At 36.8% G+C, this 18,758-nt stretch overlaps 1 protein-coding gene across 7 annotated transcripts in view; it reads right to left on the reverse strand.

Annotated features, from left to right (window-relative positions):
• The window catches only part of Tenm2 (teneurin transmembrane protein 2), a 1,211,860-nt gene that overhangs the window by 840,444 nt on the left and 352,658 nt on the right, over nucleotides 1-18,758 (reverse strand). For 6 of the 7 annotated variants that reach the window (XM_040748461.1, XM_040748460.1, XM_040748462.1 and 3 more), the window contains exon 4: nucleotides 5,240-5,515. The exons of the other annotated variant lie outside the window; for it this stretch is intronic. In XM_040748461.1, the coding sequence (XP_040604395.1) occupies nucleotides 5,240-5,515 (276 nt within the window). The remainder of the gene's footprint in view (nucleotides 1-5,239; nucleotides 5,516-18,758) is intronic. 7 annotated transcript variants of the gene reach the window in all.

An 18,758-nucleotide genomic window follows, 5' to 3' on the forward strand; every position in this document is an offset into this window, starting at 1 on the left:
GGTTTATAAACTGAATTTGTAGTATTCAAATGAGAAACATAGCTGACATCCTTAAGCACCCTCTTCTGCTATACCTAATGTGCATACTCCTTAATTTCCTAGAAGTTTCACTTCCTAAAGTCACCCAGATGGATGTCCTTTCACCTATTCCTCACTATCCTGCCACGTGACCAAGGGAAACTCCTAATTTTACTTCTGGCTATCAGAACTTTAATGAGCTATGAATTAACCTTGTGATAATCATGTATTTCAAACTCTCCTTAAAAATTTGTAGAGAAAAAGAAGTCTCTAAAGCCTCTACTAATAGAGCTTCATAGAATCAGACCTGTCATTAAAATGGGGCCATCCATTCATTCAGGAAATTCAAGACTGCAGAACTTTGACATTTATTCCCATGTCCTTAAGTTTTTCAACCTATTTTGAGCCCACTCGATAAATGCCATTTAAAATATTAATTTTACAAATTTGTAACTATGAGAAAAAATATAAAACAATTTTAATTGTTATCAAATGCCTTGAAATATGTTCTGCTTTCTTGTGCTGTGTGCACGGAACTTTGTTTTAAGGAATTAAAATATGTTCTTTGTGCTCTGTGGAAAAATTCTTTGCTTTATTCTTTGACAGTCTGGCATGTGTATGTATTAACACTTTAGGAATTTGTACCCCTAATAATCTCTCTTATGTACCTCCTTCCTCTGATGAAACCATTCTTCCTCCCAGGAACACTCCATCTTACTTTCATATCGTGTGTGTGTGTGTGTGTGTGTGTGTGTGTGTGTGTGTGTGTGCATGCGCACATGCCCAAATATGCCTATCTTTGTGTTGGTGTGTATGTTTTTGTATGTGCCTATTCATGTTCTGCCCCTTTTAATCAGTGTTTCTTGTGTGTACATGGACATGAGAGAATTGACTGACACTTAAGTTACTTTTCAGTGTGTACAAACCTGAAAAAATGACACTCTCACCTTCAGCAAATGATAACTGTTAATAGTTCCCTCAGGAAGGGGTGGGACTGCATGTGTCCTTCCATGATCCCTGTCATGGGGATTTTTGCCACAACTGAACTATTTTTCTTAAGAGCAAAATTATGATGTGATGTCTGCAGGCAATAGAGAGTTTTTGTATCTGATCTATGCCTCCTCTGTAAATGTCACTGCAACAGAAGGGAGAAGAAATGAATTCAGTGGATCATAAAATACAAAAGAAGTGTCTGTGATAAATTAATGAAGTAGGGATGGAAACTAGAGTTGATAGGTCTCAATGTGCTAACTTAAGGGGCACTTGAACACTACGATTATGAAAGAGGTACCATTTTATAATAAATAAATGAAGTTTGTTGGATTGTAGCAACCTAAAATGCCCCCATAGTAAAGGAGATTCTTTCTTGCCTTGGGATTCATATTTCTGGTCATAGTTAACAAGGGGAAGCACCTGAGTCTGAGGTATTCTATTGAAGGCACAGATATACTGCCTTCCTTTGCCAAGAAGACTCAGAGTCTAATAATATATCAGATTTCCACACATCCACTCCATATAGCTTTATGTGCCAAGAACCAGCTTTTATGACATATAATGGAATCAACTCAACATTTCTGTCTTCAAACTCAAAGTGCATTATAAGAATTATAAATCTCCTAACTGATAAGAGAGGAAAATGTGTATTATTCTTGTATACTTTTTGTGCAAGTGGAGTGGGGGCGTGCATTTCTTAATGTTTTTACTAGTGCTGGGTTAAGTTTTCTATAATTTCTGACTTTCTATTCCGTAGACAAGTCTTTCTTTCTTTCTTTCTTTCTTTCTTTCTTTCTTTCTTTCTTTCTTGATTTCCAATAAAGTGACTGAAACTAGGATTATGCTGAAGGGGAAAATAAAGGAAAAGTAAAGAAACTCCATGGTTATTTTTAAGTTCCCAAGGTGAAGAAACTGCCTAAGGGAGTCAAGAATACATAGAACAGGTTTTTCCAGTGTGTGCAGCACTGCATCTTTAAGGAGGCGATTAGTTTTTCCTGTGTATTAGTGACTGTCCCTTTTTATCCACAATGCAGGTGATACAACGAGCCTTCAAGAGGCCATATTTTAAGTGGGACATTTATTACTAGAAAAAAGTATGATTCTAATTTAAAGTCCCTGGGAAAGTCCTTTGTACAGATGTGATCAAATTTCACACAATAAAACCTAGCTCTTCTCAACTCGCATTGTCATTTCTAGCCAAGCCATCATTAGCTGCAAGCCAGAGTTAAAGAGCCCGATAAGAGTCCCTGAACCTGAGGGTTTTATCTATTTAAGGCAATCCTGCTCAACCCAGCACAATGATAACTATAGACACAATACAGAGCTGAGAGTAGTGCAAACTTCGTAGCATCTATTCTTCAAAAAGTTCCATAATAAATAAGTACCATTAGGCATGTTTTCAGTGTGCTTGGGACTGTCAGGCTTCTCTGTGGGCTATTTGTGTCTCAGCAGCACGTGGGAAACTCCAGCAATGCTCATCTAAGAAAGACTATTGATAACTCAGAGGTTTTATAACATGATATTGAAGGCTAGATTCACATTTGGGACTCAAGAGAGGGATGTGGGGTCCTGAAAGCAACATTCCTTGATTACAATGCTTAGAAAAATTACAATTAGCTTATTAAAAAGCTTTTAAATAAACACTGAAATAACTTCATACTCCAAGATCACACCATACAAAAGAAACTACAAATGTAGAACTGCAGAAAACCTTCCTGCTGATATACGATTACCATTTTAAAGGGAATTGGAGGGCTTCCTCCACACAGCACAGATTTTTGTGACTTCCTCTTCAAGAGAGGCATACCTAAAAAAGATTATTGATTTGGTTCTGAAGGACACTGTGTTTATTATGGAGGAAGCCATTTCTGGGTACAAGTGTGAGAAATTAATGATGGCTTTGTGAGTGTCCATGCTGTGGTGTGGAACCGGTGGGCAACTGTCAATCTATATGATAATACATTCCCAAACTTCATAAAGTCAGTGATGTGAAAAATCATTGATTTCTCTGTGAGCTAAGCAGAATGTGTCAGAGAGACAGAGCAAGAAGTTTAGTGACGTTAACATCCCAGCCTGCAGATTTCTTTGTATCTCACTTCGTGTATATTAAAGAATTTATGCTACAACATACGCAAAATTTTATTTTCCTTCCCCGCAAAAATGGGAGAAAAAATTGCATTAGATATATACTTTGTAAACACGAAATATTTAATGATTCTTTGAAAAGGGAAAGGAAAGAGCATTCATCTATTTATTTTAAAATAACATCTCATAGCTTGAACTCTGACTTCAGCAGCCTTTAGAATTTGCCAAGTGCGCTCATCTACAGAACTGCATAGTGCCTCCAAGTGTATTTTTCTTTTTGAAATTCTGATTGCATTATAACTGGCATCAAAAGAAAAAATGAAGATATTGTACCAAAGGGTTTAGTTCCTATCCGTCCTCAGAAATATATGGAGACTTGCCCTGAGTATAAAAAGTTCAAATGTCATGCATGCCAATAATGCTGGCTAAAAGAAAAGACTCCTTGTCTCTCAAAACCACAATGAATTATCAAAAAAATTCCACAACAGTTCTAGGTAAATTCAAGACATGGATTTTCTTTTTTAACTTTTGTTGTTGTTCACAGAGCTTCAGCAGAAATCTCCTCTTATTGCTTGAGGAGATTTTCAAGAACTATGTATAAATAACTTAAGAGGGTGGAGAGTCTATAAATATGCACAAAGAGTGCAACATAGATGGTTCTCTGTATAGCTATGTGAATGCCAACCCTAGGAGATTTTCTCAAATGCCTTACTTAAAACATGTTGCGATTTCTTGGATTACAGTGATTTTGTGTAAGAAGACAACCAAACTGCTTCCATTTAAATATTATCTGACACAAACTGAAGTTTAAAACAGACATCAGTAAATGAGTTTGATGTATATCTTCATGGAAACACTTCAGAATAATTTCTTAGCCAATAAGCCCCTCAGAGTGTTGAAAGGGCCAAGTGTCAGGATTCTGTTAAAAATTCAGAGGGAGTCAAATGCAAATTTTCCTTGAGTATTTGCATCAATGAACTACAAGAATGGAGCAGTAAGACACATCTCATCTCCAATGTAGAATAAATTATTTTGAAATTAAAAGTAAACTTCAGTGCAGCAAAGTGACATCTTTTGGAATACAAGTGAATCACCCAGGAAATGGTATATTTTCAACACAGTTGTGAGATTAAATGGTATTTTAGCTGTGCATTTACATTCACAATGAGCTACATGCCTGGAATTTTTTTTCTCTTTTCAATGAAAGAAGACACTTAAACCTTCTCTAACAGAACTTTCTGAGATTTTACATAAACATTCTAACTGATATGTTTGTAAACATTTTAATGGTGATTCTTTTAGCAAACAGGCAGTCTATTCATAACACACAGAGAACATTTGAAATATTCTTCAGAAGTCAGCTGTACCTATAGTAATTTATCTTATCCTTAAAAATGTTTTTGACTGAACACAGTTATGAGTCCTGTAGAAATCCACAAATAAATACCATGTCTCTTTAATGGTTTAGTGCAGGCTTCCCTGTATTTGCTGCTTAATGATCAAAAGCATTTAATTCTCAAGGTTTCATTAAAACTTACCCACAAAGCTGATGGATGGGCCACAGTGATTTGTGATGGGAGATGCGGGAAACCATTAACCTATATAGGTACCAAGAGGGAAAGGAAACACAGAGGAGAAGCCTGCTTGGGGGACAAGACAGTTCCTATTTGTCATATGAAATCCCAGATCATGGGCTCCAAGTTTGATTTTCCATAAGGATATGAGGCATTGCTGTCTGGAAATGAAAGGTGATGATAAACTAGGGTTCTTCACAGATCATCTTGTGGGGGAATGGGGGAAAACAAACCTAGATTGCTATTACTGGGAAGGGAAATCAATATCAAGACCTAGAAACTTGGGGAAGAGGACATTCTTAAAGGATAGGTCAGAGTTTATCAAGCCACTGCCTTTACAGAGTTATTTGCTTGCTTTAATAAGACCTGATGACTGCACCTGAATACTGGGTTACCATCAAGATGTGATTAAAAATTCTCATCTCTAGGTTGTGGGCTCTCTTGTTTGTTCTGTCTCCAGCTCAGGCTGGAGAGACAGGTTGATATTAAATCTTTTTAAAAACAAGGACTCCCAAGTCCCGCATAACGTGAGGCACAGAGCATGCAAAGGTATTTCAGAACTGGCCTACCGTTGTCGTCATCCGACTTGTTTTCATTGTCAGAATCAGTCAGAGTAAGGGCTGAGTTCTCGCGGCTGGAAAGGCCAGAACTGCGCCTGGACTTTATCCCTCGTCCCCATAGTCTGATGGCGTGTTCTGGAGACATCCCTCCCTCGGTGTCCGAGTCGGCATCAGACCCTGTGCTCAGGGAGTAGCCCTGGTGTAGGATCCCCATGTCGGAACAGTAACCAGTGCGATGAGGGGAGGGCTCGCAGATCCCCAACTCTGCCAAGGTGAAGTTAGTTCCTAGAGCGACAGCAATACAGAAAGGGTTTACTCTGTGGGAATGCTGGGTAAGATTGAAGTGCATCCCACAAGTCCAACAGATGCGTTTTGATTTTCTATAATATATAGACAGGCTTCAGTCAGGGGTACTCAATAGGTATTGGAGAATATTGAAAACAAACAAAAGCATGACTCAGTTTAGCACAGGAAGCTCACACTTCATCTCCCATATCTCTTGTCACCTAACAGCTTAGTGAACCATCAAAACACTGCATTCTCCTCAATTATTACACACCAAATATTTACTTTCATATATTTTATTTGTTAAATTTTGTTTGTTTTGAAAAATCATAATTTTACAGGTATCATTAATGAAGTTTGCTTAATATATAGGAGAAAACTAAGACCGGAGAATTTAAATGACTCATTCAACATCAATCACTTACATGGAGACAAAACCCAAATCTAATTCCCCAAGCAATGTGTCTTCATGCCCTCAAATGTCATTCTGTAATAAGTATGATGCTAGCTTGAAGACCTTGGTAGTCCTCTGGTCACTGATGCTTCAGGCAGTAGTTTCTTCTCTGCTGGCTGTAGTCAACACATCTATATTTGGGTGTTAATGTCTAAAATTCCTCTCAGGAACATCATGTTACTCAAAGAATAGCATGTTTGTTTGCTCATGGTTTCAATTATTTTTTTTAAACGTGGCATTAACTGTTAGATCCTGCAGGGTAGAGAGGTAGAAGTGCTGTTCCTAAATCATATTATACAATTTCTGTTTGATAATACAGCTTAAAAGCACCATCAGGCATTACTATGGAAGACAATTGTGTGTTCATGCCAGGAGTGGGAGGATGGAGATTCAGGTTGATGAGAAGCAAAGAGAAGGGGTGATGATTGAACATGTGCATTACTGTCCATGGGGAAACAGGCCAGGTAGTTTGCTAGTCTTATCTCTCTTAAGTTTACAGCAGGCCAGTTGTTTGCAGTCTCACAACCACACAAAGAGAAAGGTTGTGAATAAAGTTATAACTGGGAACACTGCAGATGCAGAGGTCTTCATTTGCCTGAATCCCTAGCCTGTCTTCTTTCTACAATTCGAAAGTCACATACAAAAGCTAACCTGGAAATATCTTCTTGATTTTTTTCTTATACTACATGCTATGATTATTTTATGCTTAATCATTAATCAGATTCATGATTAGATAGAATCATATCTGCAGGTATTGATAGACCTCTGATTTTTTCCATCTTTATTATTGTTTAGTTGGGGGTTTTATTGTTTAGTTTTGAGACACAGTTTCCCTATGTAGCCCAGACAGGTCACAGACTTGTGGTCCTCCTGCTTTAGACATAACAGTGCTGGGAGGTCTGGGCCACCGCTTCTGACTCAGTTTCATTTGTCTTTCTTTAGTTGAAGACTATGGGGCAAAGGCAGTGAAGAAATAAACTTTTGTACTATCAGTAGAGAAAATCTTGCATTGCCATCATTGGGGAATTCAGTCATTTCTATATGCCATTCACTACCATTCATAACCAGAACTTTGTGATAAAAATTGATAGTCTAAAATAACCAACATGTGTGGTATCATTTCTTAGCTTTTACGCTAAAAAACAACATTCTTTTTAACTTAGCATGCTTCTAATTTGTAACAGAGACATATACCTTTATTCTGAATTTTTAGTTTCCTGTCTTCACTACACAATGCTCTTTCAGCAGGCATATTTCACTGTGCAAAGGAAATAAAATGTAACTGTCTCTGCAGGGAGAGCCTTATTCCATGGAGAGCCAACCAAATTCCTATGACGTGTGGTGATCATCCACTACCCATGAGGTGAGATGGAAGTTCGTACTTACAGATCTAAGGGTTGCTCTAAGGACAGTTTGTGAGCTGCTGTGAAATTCTCAGCCCATTGTTTTCCATTCCAGTTTTCAACTGTGATTAGGTATTTCCTTGGCACTGGATGGTAACATGCAATTTCAAGTTTCATAGTGTATGAAACAGAAGGCACTGGTTTCATGTATATCCAAATGTTACAAGGCCCTTTATTCTGTTGTTGCATTCCACACTCTATAGTAACTGGTAATGGTTGTCTAATATTGACATTCTTCTATCTGGTTTTTAGAGTTAATGAAATATATTCCTTCCTGTTCCCTGAATAAAAGAAAACAAGAGTGGATAGAGAAAATGTGGTACATTTACACAATGGAGTATTACTCAGCAGAAAAAAACAATGGAATCTTGAAATTCGCAGGGAAATGGATAGCACTGGAAGAAACCATCCTGAGTGAGGTAACCCAGTCGCAAAAAGACAAACATGGTATGTACTCACTCATATATGGATTTTAGATATGGATCAGGATAGAGCCAATCTGCACTTCCACAGATAGAGAGTCTGGGAAACAGGAAAGAACCTAAAAGATATGCATATATGCATAGTACCCAAGAGAAGAGGATGGAGACAAGATCCTCTGAATGGATGGGGAACACGGCGAGGGGTGGGGAGGAGTGGGACCTGGGAAGAATAGAGGGGGTAAAGAGGAAGGGAGTTGGTTATGGGGGAACAGGAAGTTGAGGGGGTGGGGGTAGAATAGGGGGAAGAGGGAATCATAGGATCGAAGACAGATCAGGCACCAGAGTGACCTCGAGTGATCTAAAGGTATAACATCAATTGGCAAGCTAAGCAATAGTGGAGGGACCACCTCGAATGCCCATTCCTGATAATGAACTTGATGTCTATAACCATCCAGGAGCCTTCATCCTGTGACTGATGGAAGCAGAGGAAAACATACAACTAATCACTGAACTGAACCCAAGGAACCCAGTGACAGAGAGAGAGGAGTGATGAGCAAATTGGCAAAGAATGGGCTGGCAAAACCAGCAGAGACAGCTGATCTGAACAGGGGAGTGCTCTTGGACCCCAGACCGACAGTGGGGAGGCCAGTATGGGACTGATCTGGACCCCCCAAATGTGAGTGTCAGTGAGAAGGCCTGGGCAACCTATGGGGCCCTGAGCTGTGGATCAGTGTCTATCCCTGGTATACAAACTGTCTTCATGTGCCTATAGCACAAAGAGAGATGCTCTCTCAGCCTGGACTCTTAGGGGAGTGCCTTGACCCCACCAAGAGTAAAATGACAGACTCTAGATATCCCCTATGTGGAAGGATTTGGCAATAGGGTGGGAGGGAGGGGGGGAAGGGCAGTGCGGGAAGAGGGGAGGGAGAGGGAACTGGGATTGACATGTAAAACAAGCTTTTTAAAAGTAAAATAAAAAATGATAAAAAAAAGAAAACAACCTAAACCCAAATAATTTTTTTGAATTTTGGGTGTGATTAAAGTTAGCAGTCTGTTCCCATCTTTAAATAGAGTATGTGTTAGGGCAACTTTGTATATTATTCTTTTGGTCTGAGATTCAAAGAACTTTGAAGGAAAAGAAGCAATTATTCAAGAAAATGATGCCTGCATTCAGAGCGACTCATGCATGTACACACCCATGGTGGTGTACTAAGCTTTACTAAGCCCAGGCAAAGAACAAGACTGGAAAAAAATCATTGCGCCCCTTCTTTGCATATAAATTTATTAGAAAACAAATTCAAATTATTCTTTCTTATACTACACAAATTTGGGATCATTACGGTCTTCTATATATTTTATAAGATTTAAAGTGGCTATATATGGTATAAAAAAAGTATATTTTTTCTACCTACCATCCCTTCTCCAACTCTCCTTGCCTCCTCCCAGCCACTTCACCTCCCCCAGCACTATTTTTAAGGTTTAACCTTCAAGCTTGAAACTTCTGAGGTGCCACTGCAGAAAATTGCAAGTGCAATATTCATTGCAAAAGTAAAAGCATAGAGCCGGGCATTGGTGTTGCATGCTTTAATCCCAGCACTCAGGAGGCAGAGACAGGTGGACCTCTGTGAGTTTGAGACCAGTCTGCTCTACCGAGTGAGTTCCAGGACAGGCTCCAAAACAATGCAGAGAAACCCTGTCTCGAAAAACAACAACAAACAAAAAACAAAAAACAAAAAAAAAGGAAAAGCATATGAATAACTCCACAGACTATCAGGACAACTGAAGATTTTCCCTAAAAAGAAAAGCATTTCCTTAAGAAATTACCCCCTAGAGAAATAGTCTTCCCCAGGGAAGAGTATACCAGTTGTCTGGTCAATACAAAATGGTCAACCCTGAAATCATGCATACAAGTAATATAACACAGACAGAGAAGTCATGCTTAGGAATATACATGTATATACATATATGCATGTAATGACAACTACCAAACAAAAGAATCTGAAAGAGAGAAAAGAGGGTTTTGTGGAAGGATTTGAAAGGAGTAAATGAAAGGGAGAAATTATGTAATTATACTAAAATTCAAAAAGAAAAGCCAACAAAATCACATCCTAAACTTCTCTTTAAATAACTTCTCTCTCCCTCTCCAATGCCAGTTTCCACATAATTCCTAGTTTGTTATCTCTCTATTAATAAATTAATACACAAATAGGAAGTTCGTTCTAATTGCCAAAGGCAGATTCTGGGCCAAGCTTCTCTCAGAATTCCTGGCTTACCACATGAAGCTTGTGAGCCCCACATAGTAGAATGAGGGGGGAAAAACCTGGTCTATCATGTATTAAATGATTATTTATTGTTTCTTCTGCTATGGTAGACATTGGGGAATATAACACTGAGCATTGTGAAAATAGAGTTTTTTGACATTTACATTCTAATCTGGAAAGAGACATTAATCAAAGAACCACATAAAAATGCAATATGCAGTAATAAATACCGTACAGAGGAAGGACAGAGAACCATGAAAGGTCACCAAGGGTTCATTTCTTCCTGTCTTCACAGCTTGGTCTTCTAGAGGCTCACATGTGTGGAGTGAATGCTTGGAGACATAAGCATCTCTCTTCTGAGTAGTCATCATGACTTCTTCAGCCTTCTCTGACCATACCCAAGTTTTCTGTATGAGTTGATGTTATACAACCGTGTTTTACATCATTCATCTTACAACTTGCAGAGCCGTGTTATGCACTTTTGCTCAGAACTGAAAAGGCTATGGGGGACTATTAAAATATCAACTTGTTGCTTTGTAGTGCTTGGTTCATTGATGGAAGGTGCTTTTGCTCTAAATCATCTTGTGCAATTATGCCTTTACTAAGCTCCATGGTAGCTTTGAATTAAAGGCAGAGACTTCTGTGTGACTCTCCAAGCTAAGATTTGTGGTGGGAACTAGTCAAACCTTCATTCGTCTTTACAACCTTGTAGAAAGAGAAAAATGGAGGCCCACTACTTCATATTCATAGAACAAGTGTTTTTCCTCCATCTGCCTCCAGCATTCCTGATGTTACTGACTAAATCAGATATGCAGGATCTTTCTGACTCTTTTCATCTCACATACATATTTCATAGACTTACCATCAAATTGTCCAGTAGGGCCTCATAAGATAAAATACTAGATTCAATATTTTTACAGGTGAATAGTCAAGCAGAACCTACGATATTTATATCTGACAGTTTTGGTAAAATTTAAAAATACATGGATAAAATTCTGTAAACCCATTAGTTCATCACTGTGAAGAAGCACACGTCTTTTATATAACTTTCTTAATGAGATACTTGAGCCTTTTGTATCTTTCAGAGAGTATTATAGCAACAGGTACTGACAGTTGTCCTTTGACCCACTAATTATATTCAAGGATGTAAGCTGGAGTAAAGATATGTCCATGCAGTATGGTTGTGGCTTTATTTTCTAAGTTTTCACCAACTTCTCACACTTCAAAATAACCTTTAACGAGGAGAAGCACATGTGTAGCTAAGTCAGAATTATCGTGCCATGGTAATACCAGAGTATACAAATAGCACTGAAAATGTCAGCATTGGAACAGATTTTCTACTATGAGGGGCAAGAACATAAAAGTTAACTGAAGTAATGGAGGAGATGCAGCAATACAGAATATGCTTATCATTCAGATGTTATAGTCTGAGGCCCAGGATGTGAACAAATAAATTCACCTCAGCAAATAGAGCCATTATTATATCAGAGTACTCTCTAATGACCACTTATAAAATCAGTTTCCATACTGTGTTCATTTACTATTACTCACATATCTATGAGTAGCTGTATCATCAGTTGTGTGCTGATGTTGGAGAAGAAGGCAATGTCAGTGGGAAATTAGGTCATAAAGTTTGGAAAAGTGAAGATTCTCATGAGGTCAATAAATGTAATGATAAGAAAACTCTGGACTTCAGAAGAAGGCTACATAATCAAAATGAAGCCAAATGAATAAGAGCACCCAGAAATGGTATGGTTGGTGTGTTCGTAGGTACTTTCAAAGATGAATTCAACACTTTTTGGTCCTGGGCTTAGATGAGATATCTAGGCCCATTTATCTCTGCTGCTCTTACTAAGGATAGGTGTGGTCCCTAGGCATTATATATAAAGCAGTATGCTATGGTTTGAAAATTGAATGGAAGGTATATGTAGTAAAATGCTGGTTTCTTATTGGTGGCACTCCTGAGAATTAATTGGATATTAAGGGTGCTCAACTTACCAGTGAATACTCCAATTACTACTGGATGGTCTATTAGGATGGAGTTCTGTGTTGGAAGAATAGTAACTGGATAGCATGACTTTCACGGATGCATCTCATCCTCAGACCTCTCCTCTCCACTCCTGTCTTCCCACCAGACCCTCTCTGTGTCTGCTCTCAATGATGTCAACCATGTTTTCCTCCTTAGTCACTTCTACCATGATTTTCTGTCTTTCTACAGGCCCAGGGACAGCACACACAACCAGATACAGACTGAAAGTTCAAAAGGCCTGTGCCCAAGCAAATCATTCCTTTGTTAAATAGCTTCTCTTGGGCAGTTTACTACAACAGAAAACTGATTGATCTAACATATAAGATATTAGAAGGGGGAAAGAAGAGAGTAGACCTATCAGTGTGCTTTAATTTGAGGCATTCCATAGTATTTGAATTCCCTGGGATTCATTTTCACTTTTGCCCTGCAGACCTGGCAGTATAGAAATGTTCAAACTGCAAACACCAACAGGTATGGGCAGAAGGAAGCCAGAAAGATGTGCCTCATAAGTGGGCTTATATATGTTCACCTCCACATACACAACAGTGTGCAATCAGAAACAAGTGTGAGGCAGAAGAGTTCTCTGTGACGGGAATGGCTACCCTGTCCTCACTGGGCATGGTGGTGCCAGTGGAGCCTTGAGGAATTCAGAACTCTATCTATGACTTTCCTGTGTGTGTGTGTGTGTGTGTGTGTGTGTGTGTGTGTTCGCACCTGTGCATGTGTGTGTTAAGTGTTAAATGACCACTGTGGTAAAAAAAAATCTTAGTAGGGAAAAAGTAGGCTTTCCTAACTGGTATGTACGGAGGCATGGGGAGAAGTCAGCTATCAGCCTATAGTGGTAAGATAGCTCTCCTTTTTCCCACCCTCAACTTCTGTCCTAAAGACAAAGAGAAACTGCAACATTCACCTACACTTGCCAGCCAAGCTTTTCCCATAGTCTCAGGACCTGAGGAGATCCACTCAAAAAAAGATGAAGATTATAACATGGTATGCCAATGAAGCAGCATAGAATACTATAAAAATATCACTACTAATAGCAAGAACCATACGAATAAATGAGTGATGGTCATTGTTTGTATGAATGGTTAATAAGAAGTCTGTAAAAGAATTAATGAATGTTTAAAATATTTTTTCACTAAAATGGAGCCTTTCTAAGGTGAAGGATAAAAAATTTATGTAATTACACAGTAATCCATATGTACCAACTTTAAGCGATTTAAAATATGTCACAGAATTAGAATATTAAATAGCATACAACCTAAATTAAAACACACTCTTGATTATCACTGACTTGTTTTTTGATTGACTAGTTGGTTGATTTAGATAGAGTCTCATGCAATCTGGACTGGCCACAAACTTAAGATTCTCCTACTCCAATTCCCACATGTGAAGAGGGGGAGGCAGGGCATAGTATGTGCGGTTTTATTTATTCAACTTTAAATAAATTATGTTTACTACTTAATATGGACTACTGGTTCTTTTAAACTTTAATTCCATTTTAAGTAGAATTTTCTGTGATTGTTTATCTTAAACAAAGAGAATCTCCTGTAAATAAACATGGGTCACTACTCTTGAGCAAATGTTACAGTCCACATTTTAAATTCAGGAATAAGCATGGATTCTAAACTTTTCCAGAAAGTGTTTAAGAAAAAGATCAAAACCAAAATGTTGTAATTCTTTTTTAATCATAGTAATGGAAATAACTTACCCTGATACCTTAATATTGCCTGACAATAAGAAAAGTATAGCAATTATAAATAATAAAATATAATTTTACTTCTTTTTGATTACTCAAAATGAATTGTCAATTTTTTACTTTGTTTAAAATAAATGTGTTTAAATGTGAGTTGGTGTAGTTATGTGTGAGTTATAGAAAACAATCAGTATAAATCAATTACAAACATTATGTGTAACATTGTGTTCATACAAATCTAAACAGCCATGCATTTGTGAATGCAGTGAAAGACAGTAAAGATTCTGTTCATGAATTCTAATGTTGTATGCTTGCATATACTCAAATTCTTCTCATAAACTCTCTTAATGCCCTTCTAAAGTTCACATATTCAGATATTTTCCCAAATGTTGACAAAACTGTTCACCAAAATCCCATAGCTTACATCAGAGAGTAGATGTTCTTCCCTTCCTTGTCAGAAAAAAATTAAGCCAAATATTTATATTTCAAAAGACACGCTGCAAAAATTGCTATTTTATTTCACAAGTAATACCTGAAAGGGTAACACTTAGTTTTTCCTAAACTTTATAACTAATGGCTTTAAGCTTAACAGACATCTATTGTCCACAGATTTTATAATTTGTAACTGGACACAATTTAATTGTCCAAACCAAAGACAGCATGACTAAGGTAGGCTGGTGGTTCCAGCATCCTGGGTTTCCTGGTGAGCAGAAAGCACAAAGATAATGTTGAAAGTGGTATTCTGCTCTAAGGCACTGGCATTCTCGTGTTCCAACCTGAACAAAGCCCGATTTAGAAAACCCCAAAAAGTTACAGTCAAAGGTCTTGTTGAAATAGTGGCATTTCATAATCAGAAATCAAATGGCCAGGACTAGCAAGGATTTCTGCTGATGAGATCTTCCGCACTGAAACTCCACTGCTACACCTAACCTCTGTGCCGATCGCTATCATGTGTGAAGCCATAGTAAATGCATGGATTTGTCTAAGCACATAGGATGTTGCCACTCCCATTAGAGAATGGGGGTGTGGGAGATGAAATAAATAAATTAGGGCAGAGCAAGTTGTCTGTGATGTTCTGGTTGTTCTGTGTTTGACAGCTGCTCCTAGACCAGATACATGGAGTGTGGGTTACCTAACACAACAGACAGGATCCTAAATACATTAGCATGTAGTTTTCCAATTAATCAGGAAAGTAGTTCAGTCACATAGTCAGTAAACAGAGTCTGGATTTAAGAAAGAGAGTTAGAATTTGCTTTAAAAATACCTTTTAACTATAATAGTCTCAGAATTATTTACTAGGCTGAATCTCTATTCACTTATTTATTTATACAACATACATAAAACAGTGCCTACCGTCATAGGATCACACTGAATTAAATTGTGCAGGGGGGAAAAAGGCTGATAAATTGTCGTAGAATAACTGTGCAACATGTGTATCTGCTAAAATAGCAACCTTTCAGATGATGGCTCATGCTCTCTTCCTTTACCATAAAGCTACTATTATTTTTTTTTTTTGCCCTGGCTTAAAAATATTCAAGAAGTTTGATGAGAAGGTGGCCATTTTCTATTTCTAACAGATTTTAGCAAGGCTACAAGTGCTATTTTTTACTTTTGAAGTTTTGTTGTCCACATTGGATGAATGCTTTTTGTGTTTGAATCTGTTTTAGTACTTTTTTTTCCTTCCTTTTTTTCTGCAGGATTATTTTCACCAAATAAGTTTCTTTTGCAGCAAAGCAGAATTCTTCTTTACTAAGGGTTTCTGTTTCTCTGTATTCTTCTTAGTTTATTAATCTCTGTCCTCATCTATAGAAATTATCCCATTGAGTTCTTTAAGTTAATTTGTTTCATGCCTCTAAAATTCCATGTTTTACATAAAATTCTCTGGGTTTTTATGACCATTTCAATATCTATGTATATGCATGCATATATTGTGACAAAGTTACACTACACAGTCCTGGCTGGCCTGGAATTCACTGTGAAAACCAGACTGGCTTTGAACTCACAGAGACCCTCATGCTTCTTCATTGCCAACATTGGGGTTAAAGGCTTGCGCCACCATGCAGGCCTCAGGTACAATTTTTACTACTGGCTGCTAGCTTGCCATTTGTTTATCGTCCTAGAAAGGCATGCCTTAGAATTTCCCACTGTGTTACTTCCTAGAGTTTATTAATATATACTTTCATCCATTTATGCTCTTCATAGAACTTACACAATTAGCATTACTTCAGATTTCTGATTAATGGAACAGTGTATCAGTATAAAATGGCTAGCAATCAATTGAAGTTTTATAATATTTATCATGGTTTACATGACATCACGTATTACTTCATCAGAGTTGGTGTGCAGTGATGATGGTTTCCTTAAATGAATTTTTATGTTCTTTTTATTCCTGTGGAGTTTTATTGATAACTATGATCCAACATTTATTATTTTTTTCTTCTTTATTTCCTGAAATAATTAATTTGTCTGTACCTTATTTGCATTTTGCTTGTTCATGTTTTCAAGGTTCCTGTGATAGATTTTTTGACTCTGATCTGAGAAATAACTTGTCTTTAACTCTTACATATGAGTGCATACCTGTAACTCCCTGTTTTATCTGTTGCTCTGTTCCACCAGTGACCAAGCAGAGAAAAATCTGAAATTGTTTTCTTTGCCCTTAACTATTTTCATTATGTTTTTATTTTTATAATACTGTACATTCTTTCCCATCCTCTCCTCATCTTTTGCCCTTGTTATTAGCACATAGAGTTTCATGTCTCTAAGATCAACTGATCCTTTTCTCAACTTGAAATGTTCATTTTATTTCTACTTGTAGTCTTGGGTTGTATGGACCATCATACAAAATAAAATGAAGCCAGCATTCTTACTTTTGCTATAAACAAATAACCTACACTAGATATATTTCCATTCCTTTACTTCCAAATTTCCTGTGTTTTCATATTTAACCCATCTTTTGCAGTTGGTTCTTAACTAAGTCTTGATATTTAACAATTAAACCATCTATTAATTGTATTTGGTATTATAGTTCACTTATAGTTAATGTAGTCATTGACATAGTCAGAATTAAGCGTATTATTTCTTATATTTCCCCCTTTCTTCTTATTATACTTGTTTTTATAGATTTTGTGGGTTAATATATTTTTGAAATTTTATTTTCTGTTGTCATTTTAGTTATCTACTTAAGTATGCAAAGATGACACTCCAAAATTGACATATGTATATGTATATATATATAATTTTATTCCACTTACAATTATCTACCTTACAAATGCTATTACTCCAATCTCTCTGAATTTGTGATTTCTTAGTTGTAAATTTGCTCTGCCATTGCCTTTCTTAAATATTTTTTCACTTGCATCCTCTATTTTCTGTATGAATTAAAGTAGTTCCTGTGTTGTCCCTCTCTCCTGGGCTACTATAATTTAACCTTTTTTCTCTTTGTACTATATCTTTCTGATTTTTTTCTCCTTATTTTCTAGTTGACTAATTCTCCTATTGTGTTCCTACATCCATGTTTTCTTTGTACACTAAATAAATTTTAGTTAATTTTAATGGCTTTTATTTAATTTATAAATTTCATATTACTTTGCAATGTTGATCAGCTTTTTTATTATAAAAGGTAACATTATATTCTTATATATTCTGGTGTTCTATAATTTTAAAGGTAAAAATCAATCATTCGTTGCTTCTCTCATTCTAATGTTTAAGGTTTAATTTCTTTTAGTATTATTTTGAGTCTTAGCTCACACTGGCTTATTTTAATTTTCAAAATCATGTGAACAAAACTATAGCTTGGATTTGCTTATTGCCCTGCCATGGGACCCTGTTCTCAACTATCTCTTTCAGTGTGAATATAAGCATTTCTTTTTCATATAATCTTCAAACACCTAGCCCATGTCCCAGGTTCTCTATTGTCATTCTGACAGCAGCCCTTGGTCTCAAAGCTTGTAGGCTTGCCATCCAATACTCAAATGTTTACATATTTCTACTTTACTATTAGTATTAAAATTTTATTTTATTCGTGTGTGTGTGTGTGTGTGTGTGTGTGTGAATGTCATTTGTGTACAAAGGCCAGAAGAGGACATTAGATATCTTGCAGCTTGAGTTACAAGCAATGTGTGAGCATATGGATATTGAGCAGAGAAACTTAAACGCTCTGGAAGAGCAAAAGGCACTCCTAACCACTAGGCCATATTTCCAGCCTGACTACTCAGATTTTAAAATTCAGCTTTATATTTATTTGGTTTTATTCAGCTGCATCTTATTGTGGAGACTATTTGGTGCCAAAATATTTATCATTATTATGTTTCAACTTTCACTCTTACAAAATGGAAGAATAGTAATACCTGCAGCATGCAGTCATTGTGTACTATACACACATATGTAAATTAAAAACAGCTCTGAAAACAAAACCCAGTTTATCTTAACTCTTATTATGAATAATTGTTATTAATATTTTTGGTATTATTTTATTAGTAAGCATAAAAGTGTAAAATTGTGATCAATAAAATGGATTCCATTGTCAGATTTATTCCATCATAATATAAAGCAAATGTAGCTCCAATTAAGCTTCATGCATTTCAAAAGCATTCAGTGTTTATTTTGTCTAGTCTTACAATGCCTCTCTTCTCGGTGTAATACAAAGAATATTTGATATGTCAGGAGGGAATCTACCTACATCACATGAAATTTTAACAAAGGCAAATGACATTTGCATTCTCAGCACTTACCCAGGTCCCTATTTCCATTATGTACTTGATGTTTTGAAAACATTTTGACTTTCTCATCAGTGAAGGATTATTCTAGATCTCAAGAGTTAATTACCTCATCTACAACCTGACATCTAGTGAGATGGATGATCACAGTCTATTGCCAGGTGAATATATGTATGGCAGATATTTTACCTCAGCAGCTAATCAGACTTTGTGTTGTGATGGCAAATATTTGGGAGGAAATGCTAATGTTATATTTTCTTGTT

The sequence above is a fragment of the Mesocricetus auratus genome, unplaced genomic scaffold (assembly GCF_017639785.1).
Source record: "Mesocricetus auratus isolate SY011 unplaced genomic scaffold, BCM_Maur_2.0 Super-Scaffold_100007, whole genome shotgun sequence".
In the NCBI taxonomy this organism is placed as follows: Eukaryota; Metazoa; Chordata; class Mammalia; order Rodentia; family Cricetidae; genus Mesocricetus; species Mesocricetus auratus.